General features: G+C 26.1%; 3 protein-coding genes across 3 annotated transcripts; all 3 read left to right on the plus strand.

The window, feature by feature from the left end:
* Window positions 1–1,907: 1,907 nt before the first annotated feature.
* MKS88_001351 (RWD domain-containing protein) lies at window positions 1,908–3,527 on the plus strand (the record flags this gene model as incomplete). The annotated part of the gene is made up of 5 exons (XM_067214270.1): window positions 1,908–2,106; window positions 2,364–2,467; window positions 2,728–2,892; window positions 3,040–3,196; window positions 3,460–3,527. 5 exons carry the CDS (start codon window positions 1,908–1,910, stop codon window positions 3,525–3,527), a joined length of 693 nt encoding a protein of 230 aa, XP_067074722.1.
* A 984-nt stretch (window positions 3,528–4,511) lies between these two features.
* Window positions 4,512–9,143, plus strand: MKS88_001352 (serine/threonine protein kinase VPS15; the record flags this gene model as incomplete). Its single annotated transcript, XM_067214271.1, has 5 exons — window positions 4,512–4,679; window positions 5,005–5,129; window positions 5,522–5,803; window positions 6,208–7,784; window positions 7,903–9,143. The coding sequence occupies 5 exons, from the start codon at window positions 4,512–4,514 to the stop codon at window positions 9,141–9,143; spliced, it is 3,393 nt and encodes a 1,130-aa protein (XP_067074723.1).
* A 2,519-nt stretch (window positions 9,144–11,662) lies between these two features.
* MKS88_001353 (uncharacterized protein) lies at window positions 11,663–14,719 on the plus strand (the record flags this gene model as incomplete). Its single annotated transcript, XM_067214272.1, has 1 exon — window positions 11,663–14,719. One exon carries the CDS (start codon window positions 11,663–11,665, stop codon window positions 14,717–14,719), a length of 3,057 nt encoding a protein of 1,018 aa, XP_067074724.1.
* Between the last annotated feature and the right edge of the window lie 430 nt (window positions 14,720–15,149).

Raw genomic sequence — 15,149 nt, forward strand, 5'->3', positions numbered from 1 at the left:
TATATGTATATATTACTATATGTGTATATATTACTATATGTGTATATATTACTATATGTGTATTTATTACTATATATGTATATAAATATATGTATATAAATATATGTATATAAATATATGTAAATAAATATATGTATACATATATATATATGCATATATATTGACAACTGCAATACCTTTACATTCTGTTACACTATATTACTCTATGGTACACTCTACTGTGTACCATTCCGTCATTTTGTCATTTTAAATTACGAGCTTTTTGTTATTCGACGCGCATCATGAAGTTATAAGAAGAGATGGTTGAGTGTATTTTTCTTTATATGGAAGATGAATTCTTCTATATGGCAATAATATATGTATATATATATATATATATATATATATATATGTTTTTTTTTTTTTCAAACCTTTTAAATTGTTGCATTTATCTGTTCACTTAGCTTTTTTATTTTATTTTATTTTTTTTTTTTTTTTTAACTCATTTTTGACATATTTTTGTTCATAATATTATGACTTTTCAAGAAGCAGTTAAGGACATAAAAATGCAAAGTATTTAGCGGAATAATTATTTTTCGATAAAAGGACCGGTCAAGGGGTAGGGGAACATATGTGAATATATTCATAAGAGTACATATGTATGTATGGATGCAAATATGTACATATGTATGAATTTATTTGCATAGATTCATATATATATTGATATATATTCCGTATGGATACATACCAAATATATGTTCACATTTATACAAAACATACAATAAAAAAAGAGTACTCCAAAATAAAAGGAATACACAAATCTGTTACTGCTAATGTATCATAATGTTGGAAGAGTTGTGTATATATACTGCCTTTTTTTTGTGCTTTTATGTTGTTTCGTATTATGCGCTGACATATCTGTATGAATATATATATATATATATATATACATATGTACATTAATATGTGTGTATATGTTTGTATACATATACATTTATATTTGTATGCATTCTTCACATGTGAACCTTAACCAATCGAATGTGCAATATGTAGAGAATGCAAAAAAAAAAAAAAAAAAAAAAATTATATAACAAAAAGTACCTACCCTAAGTGTAAATCATTCTTTAAAATTTGCCTGTTTTATAAAAATAGCAACTGTTATATAAAGCTGCTTTTCATTTTTATATTTAATTTATTTTTTTATTCTTTTTTTTTTTCTCTTCTATATCTACGTTTATGTTACACTGCTAGTGTTTACATTTAACCAAAAAAATAATAAAATAAAAAAAGAGCATTTCTTAAGGAGTTTTACACTGTGGTATAATACAGTTTTTTCCATTTAGAACAAAAAATGTTCCACCTGTATTATCACTTATAAATACTTATGCAGTTATGCAAGTAACACGTACTCAAATATGTATGCACGTATGTCTAAGTGCCTGTTTTAATATGTGCATACAAAGTAAATATATACATTCTGACCAATTTTATCACATTGTTGCATGAACAGTTCATACATTATATTTTCGTGAGCTTGTTAAACTTTGCAAAATTTCGAAATTGCAATTTTGCAATTTTGCTGTTTTGTAATTTCGAAACTTTGAGATTTTGCGATTTTGCAATTTTGCAATTTCGAAACTTTGCGATTTTGCAATTTTGCAATTTCGAAACTTTGCGATTTTGCAATTTTGCAGTTTTGTAATTCCCCCCCCCCTTTTCAGATGATTTAAATTAATTTTTTGGGAAATTTATATTTTTCTTTTTTTTTTTTTTTTTTTTTTTTTTTATTTTATTAGAAGAGTAGTTATTACGATAATAACAAGGATAAAATAATTATAGTGGTAAGAAGAGTAATTTACGAAAAACATATTTTTCCAAAAAAAAAAAAAAATAATAAAAAATAAAAAAAAAAAGAACAGATATAAAATATGGATTATAAGAGTGAACAACTATCAGAAAAAGAAAGTCTATCTCTTTTATATGAATGCACAAATGAATATATTTGTGTAAATGATAACAGCTTTAAGATTTTTATCAAAAATAAAATTAAAAAGATTTCTTTTTATATACTTTTTGAGTACACGGAAAAGTACCCCGAGGAACCGCCCCTATACAAAATTGTTGACAGTAATGGCTTGTTCGTTTAACAGCTCCATTTTTTCATTGTTCTATTTGAATATTCATTCAATTTACTCCATTTATGGTAGCTTTTTTTGTATTACTTCGTACATTTTTAAGCCTCATTTAAGTTAACAAACCCTTTTTTTGCAAATTTTTTTTTTTTTTTGTCATTTGCTATTTCCATGGAAAAAAAAATTTGCACCTTTACATGTTATCTTGTTAAGTACATATTATTAATAAAGCTAATATAATACATTTTTTAGGCAAGAATTTAACTACTACCTTACGAGAAAATGTAAAACTACGAATTCATGAGACAATTGAAAATAACCTGGGATATAGTATGATTTATAACATAGTTGAAAATGTAAGGGTAATATTATTCATATGTAGAAATGTGTTTCCATTTATATAAGTGCATTTCTTTTCAGCCCCTTTTATTGGGAATTCGTGCAGACGTATTTGCACGTATACGTAAATATAATTAAATATATATATATATATATATATAAATATACCCATATACATAAATATGCATACACATGTGCGCGTGTATTAGTGCACACACTCCGTAAGGAACAGTAGCCTTAGAAGACACAAAATAAAAATATACGCATTTTTTCGTAGGCATATTTATCAGAGGAGGTGGACGAAAAATCAATGTACGATGAAATGATTGAACGGAAGAATGAACCTACAGAACATGATATTAACGAAAATTCGGATGATGGCGAAAAGGGATCAGATAAATATGAACAAGTTTTAGAATTAAAAGAACTGTGCGAGGAAAGGGTACGGCTGCCATATGTGCTACGTGTCTGCACCGTTAAAGAGTTACATATACGCGTACGCATATATATATATATATATATATATACACATATGTGTACACATTTATGCTAACACACAGGAGCACTATTTTTTATTCCTAACTTGCAGTATCGAGTAACGGAAGAAGAATTCGATGCATGGCGCAAAGAATTTTATAAAGACATTTTTTTGGAAATAAAAAATGTAAACAATTCAGAGAATCCTACTGGAAGAGAGCTTTTCGAGAGGGAAAAAATGAACTTACTGGATGCGGATTATGAAGAAAGTACCACATATACACATACATTTATACTTATACATGTATACATATATGTGCGTATATGTGTTATTTACCCCTGTGCTTCGAAAATGTTATCGCGTTTTATCCCCCCATGGCAATTTGCTGCCATTTTCGTTGAGTTTTCTTTTTTTTCTTTTTACTGATCCATTATTTCCGTTTTTTAAAATAATTGGAAAAAAGAGAAAATACACACATTTTATTTCCTTTTATTTTTATTTTTATTTTTATTATTTTTTTTTTTTTTGCAGGTGATGCTAAATGGTGTAATGAAGAATTATTTTGCGATATCGATTTAGATTTTGAGAAATGTTCATAATTTTAAGGAAGTCATTTTTTATTTTATTTTTGTTTTTTATTTAAATTTCAAGTATACCTAGTTTTTCATTTTAAGCCTTTAATTATACTGCTATTGCTACTATTACCACAGATATTGTTACAGTTGCTACTATTATTGCCATTCCGGTGTTACTGCTATTGCTATCTCTATAGTCATTGCTATAGTCATTACTATCGCTATTGGAATTCTTTTTTTTTTTTTTTTTTTTTTTTTTTGCTTTTCCGTATTTTTAAATATATTTTGAATTTTCACTTCTATTGTTGTAATAATTTTTTTTATTGTTAAAATTTTCCATGAATTTTAAAAGAATTTTTGCTATTTTTTTTTTCAAAATAGGCATATATATGTATGTTTACGTATATACATATGCATATAATTCTTTTTTTTTTCGGGCATAAAAATATTAACAAAAAGATTATTCAATGATAACATATTAAGGCAAATAGATACATTTATTTGTTTACAAAAAAAAAAATATGACCTGCATTTTTTTTCCTTTGCATTTATGTTTATTTATGCGTAAACTAAAACGTGCGTTTTTGCAATATTTGCATTTTTGATACAATATTTTGATAAGCTTTGTTTTATGGCATGTTAACATATTCGTTTTGCCATTTTGCTAAGAGGAAACATGTGTGTACGCGTATGTGTACGCATACTATATATATATATATATATATATATTTATTTATTATATATATATGCATATATTATATATATACGTACGTATGTTTATTCATACGTGCAAGTGTATGTATATTTGTATTGACAGATAGCTCCCATTATTGTATATTTTGCTTCTTCCCAATTTTAATTTGAAAAATACACATAAAGGGGAGGAGAAAAAGTTAACTGTTACAAAAAAGAATAAGTACCATATGTACCCCTGTTCCCTTTTATATACAGAAACATGTGCAAATTAGTATTTTTACCCAATTTTTTTTTTTTTTTTTTTGGTAAAACATGGGGAATACACTATATAGTAACATAGGACATAACTCATCAGAACTAGATGAAATATATTGTAAATATCTGAACAATTTATATAACATATACAATTATTTGTTTAAGTATGAACATTTCTTTTTTATGAATTCACTTACGTTGAATTGTTTTTGTCACGTTTTAGAAGTAATAGAACAAAAAAGGGAATAAAAAAAAAAAAAAAAAAAATGGAGCAATTGAATAAGCATTAACATAAGTTGAATTCTGTTGAGACTAGAGCAAGACGGAGCATTGGTCTTCCATGACATATAGAACAATTCGCTTCTTAAAAAAAAAAAAAAAAAAAAAGATCATCTATTTTTCATATATACATACATATATATGTGTATGTATATATATGTGTATGTATATATATGTGTATGTATATATATGTGTATGTATATATATGTACATGTATGAATGTGTACGTATACTTACACATGTGGGTACTTACGATCGTCCGCCTTTTCAGGGAATTAATAAAAACGAGGGTCATGTGTTAATAAAAATTTGCAAATTAAAAAATGAGATGCCAAAAATTAAAAGAATATTATACACACTTAAGTTCCTTTTTTCCTTTGATCTCTTTCCAAATGTGTAAGTATTTCAAATAAAATTTGCAAGTTGTTTTTTTTTTATCATATCACACAGAATGAATGCCTTAAAAGGGAATAATTTGCATTTTATTATTTCTTTGTATATCCTCCTGACTTTTTGTTCTTTTGTATAGTTTTTTATCTTTTTTCTTTTCTTTCACTTCGCTCCGTTTTGTAATTTTATTTTATTTCACTTCTCATCGTTTTGTAATTTTATTTTGTTTCACTTCTCATCGTTTTGTAATTTTATTTTGTTTCACTTCTCATCGTTTTGTAATTTTATTTTGTTTCACTTCTCATCGTTTTATAATTTTTTTTTTTGTTTTTTCCTATCTCTCCCAAACACATATTTTATACTACAACATATATGCACATAATTTTCCCCTTATGCAGGCTGCCATACAACCGCATGAGCGTCTATGAAAACAACATATATATTTATAGAAGATTTATATTTAAAAATTTAGACCACTGTTTATCTAATGAAAAAAATAGCAATAGCTTTTATTATTTTTTTATATTTCAAATATTTCTATCGATCATACAGCTTCATTCACTAGGAATTTATCATGGCCATATAAAAAGCGAAAATTTCTTAATACAGAATAACATGCATGTCCTTATAACGGACATTAACATTTTGAACAATTACCTTTATTATATTCCAAAAATTAGGTACTCGCATTTTCCCGCTGAAAGTGGGGGAGTATGTGCCCTTGCACGGATGTAGAGATTTGTATATAATTGTTTGCGTGTGTGTATGTGTATATGTGCATATATATGCGTTACACTTTTGCAGTGTAGTAACGCACTATATAACTACACGCACTTGAGCCGCGTTTTATAACATGCATTATTATAAGTTTTAATAAAACAGTAAGATGTGCATTATTGTAAAGTGCCTAGGAGTTGTTATTAAACATTCTGTGTTGCATGTTTTAATTAACCTCTGGTTTTTATATACTTCGTTTATTTTATAAGTGATTTATATAAATGCACAGGTTAGTATATAGTTACCCCATTTCACGTGAAGTGTCCAACACACATGAACATTCATTTTCATGCTGTTTGACTGCGAGTAGGTACGCCAACAAGAGGAAGGGGAGACTGAAGAGGCTACAGGAGGACCTCTTTAACTTAGGAATATTAATATTAGAAATCCTGTTGAAAGACAAAAATATTTCGTATTTATTTCTTAACGAGAATTATGGAGATGATAATAATAGTAACTTTTATTCAGAAAAAAGAAAGCAAACAAAATTATACTTTGTAGAAAATGATATGAAAAAAGATCAGAAATTCGGAAATATTATGAACATGTCAGAAAAAAAAAATAGCGAACATTTTGTTCATGCTTTATCCTTGCCGTTCATAAATAAAAAAATAAAAAATGAAGAAAAGGATTATTTTCAAAAAAATAAAAATTTGAGATTAAATATAGATAAATATAAATATTATAATTACCATTATATTAATAATGTAAATTATATAAATATTTATAATGACATTTATAATAATGTAACTCCTTCTTTAATGGTAAATGAAAGAAATATTTTTTCTCATGGTAGTTACGAAAATTCATTTAAAAGTAAAACTCTGATATATGACAGTTGTGATGAACATAAAGGAAAGAAAGAAATTTATTATGCGTATAGTGATTATGAAATGTTAAATGAAAAGAAAGGAACAAAATATAAACATCAGCATAACAATTTAAATTTACACACACAATCAAAATTACACGCGGATAACACGTATACGTTGTTCAGTCATTTGAAGGCCACGAATGATAAGCACCAAAAGGAAAGAAAAAAAAGAAAAAGAAAAAAAAAGAAAAATGAGAGATACATAAATGATGGTAAGGGGCGCAATAGTTACGGTAGTAGTAATGGTATTAATGGTAACAGCGGCATCAGTGGTAGCAACGACAGTAATGACCGAAGCACTGGAGGAAGTTCTGTCCGAAGAGTTTGTGGTGGAGCTGAGAAAACTGTGCCATACAAGATATGGAAAGTAGTTAATGTTGTAAAAAATCCGTTCATTATTTACTCACTAATTAATCATTTCTTCTTACAAAAGAACATGAATATATTTAAAATATTTAATTACTGGTCTTACCACGTATTTCCTAGCACATATAAATACGTCTTCTTCCCCCTTGCAATTCTTCAATTACATCCCATATTTAAAAATTCTGACTTTTTCATGTTGTTAATACATTTTAATTTACCATTCATATTATTTCATTTAGACATTTTTGCACAAAAGGAAAGGGATAAATATGCTCTGTTAAAAATTATTTCGAATCAAAATATACAAGAATCAAATAATATGGATAAGCATTATAACTATGATAGTTACGAAATAGAGAATAATTATGGCACTTCGATGTTCTATTCAGAGCAAAAACACACTACTAATTTATTGAATTTTAAAAAATTAACGTATTACAAAAATGTTGTTAATTCATTTACTACTAGTGTAAATAAATATCAAATGAAGACCTACATTATGGACACAAATTTAAACAGTCAGGTAAAAAAACAAATTATGCAACAATGGAAAGATTATAAAAGAGAAAAAAGGGCTGAAAAGTATGAAGAAAGGAAAAAAGGGGCAAGTGCATATGTAAGGAAGGGAAAAAAAAAAAAAAAAGGTTTATCATTCCAAATGCTATTTTCCCTTTCCTATACTATCATACAGAAATACACGCGAATTTTATAAATCATTTTTATCATTTTACAAAGTTTTATTTTATTCCATTTTTTATGAAGAAAAAAGTTATATGGATCTTTTCAACTACCTCGAGATATGCAAAAGAACCATTTATTCTTCTTTATTTAAAGATTTTTATTTTAAAGTGAATGGAAAAAGAGATCTAAATGAAAAAGGTACCAATCTGGAGAATCGAAAAAATAGCACATCTAACCCAGGGAAACATATGAATTATAGATGGATATTCAATAAAGACATTTATCAATTAGTTAATATCATAATATGCTCATACAATTCACTACTATACGAGTCGACAAGAATAATAGCCTTAGAAATACTATATTGCATCATTTGTCATATAACTGAAACCACATTAAACAGGGAAGTAGTATCCTTTTTGTTGTTCTGCTTTAACAATTCCAATGAAAAAATTAAAGTTATTATAATAAAATGTTTTTACAAAATAATAAATAATGAAAATTGCTTTAACCCTATGTTTTTATACATTGATAAATTTTTACCAAAGTTATTTACTTTAAAAGATAGTCAGGAAAATTATGAGAAATATTTTTATGCAAAATATTTGCCTTTATTTTCCTCTGCTGCTGTTCATTATATTTATAGTGCAAGTTTGTTGAAAAATGGTAGAGGGATAGGAGGTGGTAAAAGTAGTAGTAACTGCAAAAGAGAGGGTAAAATAGAGAAAAGTAGCCAGAGCTACAATAAAAATGGTAACGATAGTAGGGGCACCAATACCACGTTGTCTGAAGTCAAATCCATGGAAATGTTAAAAGAGATAAGAAACCAACTAGTTAATATTTTAAAGTGCTCAAATCACGACATTTTATATGAATTTTATGAAAATATAATTAAATTTTGTAAAATTATGAACAGAAAATGGGTTAAATTTTATATTTTGCCATATATATTAACAAATATTTATAAACCCCAAAATCCTATTATAAGAGCCATGTGTGTAAAAATATGTATTAAAATTATCTTATATATAAATGAAAAAGAAGCGTACGAAATGTTTTACGAGTATTTAAAACCGCTACTTTTTGAGAAAAATGAAATAGCCCTACAATTTTTTTTGTACGAGTGTAACCTTATTTTAAAAAAATACTACAGAAAATGTCGTGCAAAATATCGTGAAAAATATCATGAAAAAAAGCACAATAAAATGTGCATATTGTTTTTTAAAAGAATGAAATTAAATCATCTTTTGAATCATCAATCGTTAGTAATAAGGCATTTGGTTCAAACGCTGAAAAAAAATTTACAGAAAATATCACCTTAATACGTAAGCACAATTGTGAAAAAAAAAAAAAATGTGTATACATTCCAGTATACAAATATATACATATATATATATGTATAGATATATATATATTTATACATATATTTATTTATATTTATACATATATTTATTTATATTTATACATATATTTATTTATATTTATACATATATTTATTTATATTTATACATACATTTATTTATATCTACATTTCATGTTTTTTGCTTATGTACGTTGTATAGGAACACACTTGGGGATAACAAAATAAACGCTATTTGTTAATTCGTTACATACAAATTTTGTAAAAAAAAAAAAAAATACCCAATTTTGAAATTTTATTTTATTTACTTTAATTTTTTTGTTTATGTAATTAGAATATAATGATTTCTCTTTCTCATTTTTTCTTTTTTGTTTTTTTATTCACTTATTTTATTGCTTAATTATTGCTAATTTGCTGCTCATTTATTGTTAAACGTTTGCTAATCATTGCTCATTAATTATTCTTCATAGTAAATTTTGCTAAAATTTATATTAGAATTTTTCTTATTTCCTTTTTTGTTAAAACTTTTAACATGTCGAAAAAATAATTAAAATTTTTGAATTAGTATAAATACTGAAACATTCAGAACAATAAATGAAAATTTAAACCAACACTTTTTTTAATTCCCTTTTTTCGCAGTAGGGGTTACTTGGTTTTTCCTCAAAATTTTTAATAATTTAAATAGGAATTTGCAATAATGTACATATATAATATATATTTATGTACATATAAATATTTTAACACTGCTAATTGTTTACATTATTTAAATTTTTTTTTTTTTTTTACCTTGTTTCTGTTATATTTTACACATAACGACAACGCGTAAAAAAATCAAAAGAGAAAAAAAAAAAAAAAATGAAAATCAAGGTCAGTAAAGTAAAGGGTAACAAAGGAAAAGAAAAGAAACAGCTAAAATGTAGAAATAAACACTCTGATCAATAAAAAAAAATTAATGGTACCACCAACGACATTCAACTCGAAAAGATGTTGAGCGTGCTACATTGACACCGTTACATTTTTTTTTTTTTTTTTAATGCATGCGTAGTGTCGTAACATTTTAGAATAATATTTACCTAAATATTTTTGCATTGAGTCAAAAATTGAAGAAAAAAATATGTACATATATATATATACATCATAATGAAAATTAACAAACATAGAATCGTTATCTCTGAACAGAATTTTTTTTTTTTTTTTTTTTTCTCTTCATTTTTCTATTCATATAATTCCTCTACATCTATTTTCTCTTCGTTTTTTTTCATTATTCTTTTTTTATGATATAAACTATGTGTACGTATAATATTTATTTTGAAATATGTACGTAGTATATTATATATTATATATGTTATATTTTTATATATTTATATATACACTTAATTTTTTTGAACTTAGCTGAATTTAATAGAAGCAATACACAGATTAAATTTACGCAGCTCTTTACAACTTCTATGCTGCTAAGAAACTTTTTACATTCGTAAAAAATATAAAAAGTAAAGAAGTGTACAAATATTTATATTTACATATTTATTATATATATATGTATATATTACGTACGTACGCACATATATGTTGCATGTCCTTGTAACGTATAGATTAGAATTAATATGAATTTATCTATTAATTAATGATTCAGGCGCATAACATTTAATGTTTGATATAATAATTTTCTCAGTGAATATAAAAAAGAAAAATAGATAAAAAAACGAACAATGACATGTTCACTGTATAAGCACATAATGCGTAAATTTATGTATACATCTTTTCAACCGCCGTGTTTAATTAAAGCAATGAATATTATTAATATTTTTTTTTTTCCTAACACACCAATTAATTGTAAATATAAAAGAATTTATGAAGTAATTCCATTAAAAAAAAAAAAAAGAACGAGTATTATTAAGGAAATTTCCATTTACCTTTTGTAAATTATTTTTCATTTGACTTTTCACACTGTCCTTTTTTCATTAAAAAAAAAAAAAAATGCATATATATAAAAATGTATATATATAAAAACGTACGTACACAAAAATGTATGTATATAAAAATGTACGTATACAAAAATGTACATATATAAAAATGTACATATATAAATATATACATATATGTGGGTTATCACGATTTATGTTTAATAATTTTTTAAAATAGAAAATTGTACGTTTTTCACTTATTTAGTTTTACCTTTTTTTTTTTTTTTTTTTTGTACTCTCACATAACATTTCTTCTTATCTTGTTCATTCGTACTTATTAGTAAATTTGTGTGTAAAAATTTTTGTAGTCGTATTCTAATTCTTTAAAATATGCCTATCCTAGAAAAAAGAGAAAAAAAAAAAAAGAGCGTAAACTGTTACTATTAAAAAAAAAAAAAAAAAAAAAATAGAAATATTCTTGCCTGGTCAGAATAAATTATTAAAAAAATTTTTTTTAAAAGAGGGATATTTATCCTTAAATTAGTACACAACATCTTTGAAAATTTAAAAAAAAAGAATGGAGGTGTTACATAATATGCAGAGTATGGATAAAAGGGTTATGGAAATAAAAAATTTCCGAAAATTGCTATATCAGAAACAGAAATTAAATATAGACTTAAAAGAAGATGTACAAAATTACATGCACATGCTAGCTAATTTGCACTCTCTGAACAAGAATAAAAAAAATAATAATTCAAAAACTTTTGGTGACTCGGGCAATTTTAGAAGTTGTGCTAATAAAAAAGGAAGAAGAAGAAGATCAAGAAACAGCGTTTCGTCGAATATGAGCAGAGGTAGAAGGAGCAACGGACATGACCATAGCGGTAACAATAACAACAATAACTATAATAACAACAATAACTACAATAACAACAACAATAATAATAATAATAATAATAACAATAACAATAACAATAACAATAACAATAACAATAACAATAACAATAACAATAAGGATAATAATAACGATGACCCGAGCGACAACAACAATGATGACGACTACAACCAATCTGACAGTGATAACGAGGATAAGAAAAATATGGACTCCGATAATAATGAGGAATATAATGATAAAAATAAGAAGAAAAAGAAAGGAAAGGGAAAGGAAAATGGAAATGGACGAAAAAATGAAGATGAGGAAAACGATGGGATATTTGTCGACGAAGACGATGATGAAATGCAGAGAGGAGGAGATAATGTACAACTGGAGGGAAGCAGCAATATAAGTTCACGCCAAATGACGCTAAGAAAAGATAGAGAAATGAATTATAACGGCACTAGCAGTAGTAGCAGCAACAATAACAACTACAGTAACAATGATGTGCTTCTCTCTGAGGAAAACAACGAAGATGCGAACGCAATTAACGAAAATGCATCGTCTGTTATGGAATACCCTTGCGATGATTCACATATTAAAGCCTGTTTATATGATAACAACACAGGTTTAATGAAAATGACAGAGGACCATGCACGCAAAATAGGGAAAAAAATTGTAAGTAATCCATTTACTGCTAGCAGTTGTGAAGATGCAAAAGAGGATGAACAATCCTTTGCTTCTGATGTTAATAATAATAATAATAAAACGGATGATATTAACAAATGCATCGAAAGACAACATACAAAAGTAAAACTAAACAATGTTTTAAAAGAATTAAAATTCAAAAGTGCACACAATATAGAATATGCATATACAGATAATTCTGAAGAACATAATATGTCCGAAAGAAATGTAAATGATAATTTAGATGATATGGATACGTACAGAAAAAATTCTCAGATGGTTGATGATTATGATCCTAACAAATATACCAATTTTGTTAGACATTATGTAACAAATGTTGGAAGTATTGACAAAGCTATGGCAAAATATAATCTATACAACTCAAATTCTCAGTTACATTCCTTTGGATTAAATCATATGTATAATAATAATGAAGGAAATTCATCCTTTGGAATGGTATCATCAGAATTTAATAGATCTATATCTTCTTTAAATAATGAAAATTTAAAAAAAGGAGACTGCGATTTTTCAAATTACATGACTTGTTCAGGTAAAAATAATATAAAAAAATGTTTTCAAAAAAATATTAATTGTATTGAAAAGCCTTTAAAACAAATAAAAAAGTATGTTCCAGTTCATATGGGATATTATGAAAAAATTAATTATTCTAAAGCTTTCCAGCCGCTTAAGAACTATGATTGTTCACGTGCAAAGGAGTATATCCAAAATTATAACTGCTTCCAAAATGCGCAGCAATTTATTTCGAAAAATTCTCTGGAAAATGGTGTGGACATTGTGAGAAAGCACGTAAACTTGGAAAATATGAAGAAACATGTTAACTTGGAAAATGTTAAGAAGAGAATAAATATAAAAACTGTAAAGGAACACATAAATTTCGAAAGTTTTAAAGAACATATAAATTTTGAAAATATTTCAAAGAATGTTCAATGCTTTGATGAAAATTACGAAAGATGGGAAGACGCGTATAAAAATTATGTGTACAAATATGTGGAAGATGTGAAACAAACAATTTTTGATAAGGGAAATTATTATACACAAAATGCTAATTGTAATTACGATTTGATAAGCAACGATTTTGTTAAAATTGCTGCAAATAATATAAAAAATTTAAATAATGCTTATGTAAATAATAAATCTAAATTTAACCTTGATAATCATAAGAAATATATAGTATTTAATCATAAAAAATATGCCAAATTTTTTAAAGCATGTTACAAAAAAAGAGTCAACTCTGTTAAAAAAAGAATAGAAGTAAATAAAGAATTCCTTAACAACTATTTTAATGCATGCACAATTGATTGTAATAATAGACCAATGGAGTTAAATAATATGTCCAAAAATTCTTCTCTTTTTGATTATGGAAATATTGAAGCAAATTCGATAGAAAGGGAAAGTTCTTTAAATAATATTACGGATATGAGACAACAAACTTCTTTACTCAAAGGATTGAACTCTTCCGATGTTGCAAGAATGCATAGTAACACCTCAGAACAGTTAAAAAATGAAGACAATGGGGGGGAGGGACAGCAGGAAACGGGAGAAGGAGTAGAAGGAGTAGAAGCTGTAGAAGTAGAACTAGAAGACGAAGACAACGACGAGTATGCAAATTCTGATAATGATTTTGATTGCAATTCTCAAATAGACATGTCCTGTTTTAGCAGAAAAAATGAAAATAATAAACTAGAATATATGAAGGCTGTTTTACCTAACAGCGGAGGGGTGGAAAGTGAAATTATTTATGATCAGGAAAAAAAAATATATTTTGACTTAAATGATAATGTATATATTCATTATAAAGATAATTTATATTTTAATGCTAAAGATAGACTATTTTATGAAATTGAATATGCTGATGCTATAACCTATGAAAATATTAAAAATGGGTTGATAAAATTTGGAAAATTTTTAATTACGGAAAAATATGCTCCTTGCAAAATTATTATGAAGATCTGCACACACGTTAATGAGTTTATGTACAACTTCTTACAAGTAAACGATTATAAAATGTTTTATGGGGACAAGGAAAATTTAGTAGAAATTATAATCAAGTGAGAAAGGATAGAACGGCCATATTTTCCTCAGCGCATAAAAGACAAAAAAAAAAAAAAAAAAAAGTTTTCCACATGAAGATGTTCACATATTGCTGTTCGTATAATACAGACCACGAATTATTACTTTCCCTTCTGACTCATTTTACTAAAAAAAAAAAAGAAAAACTTTTACGCAGCATTGCAACAAATGTAGCATTTTTCAACAAATTAAAGCTTCTCATTATTTAAATGTTCTCACATAATTATCTTATTCACATGTGTAAACTACACTCATTGTGTGTCTTCCTCTCTTCCTATCTTTCCATTTTTTGAAAATTTTTACGAGTGTCTCGTATTACCCTTTTGACTGTTCACACCAAAAAAAAAAAAAAAGAAGAGGTACACAAGCGCACATGTGCATATATACATATATGCATCCACTCGCATTTTTA

This window comes from Plasmodium brasilianum, chromosome 5 (assembly GCF_023973825.1).
Source record: "Plasmodium brasilianum strain Bolivian I chromosome 5, whole genome shotgun sequence".
NCBI lineage: Eukaryota > Apicomplexa > Aconoidasida > Haemosporida > Plasmodiidae > Plasmodium > Plasmodium brasilianum.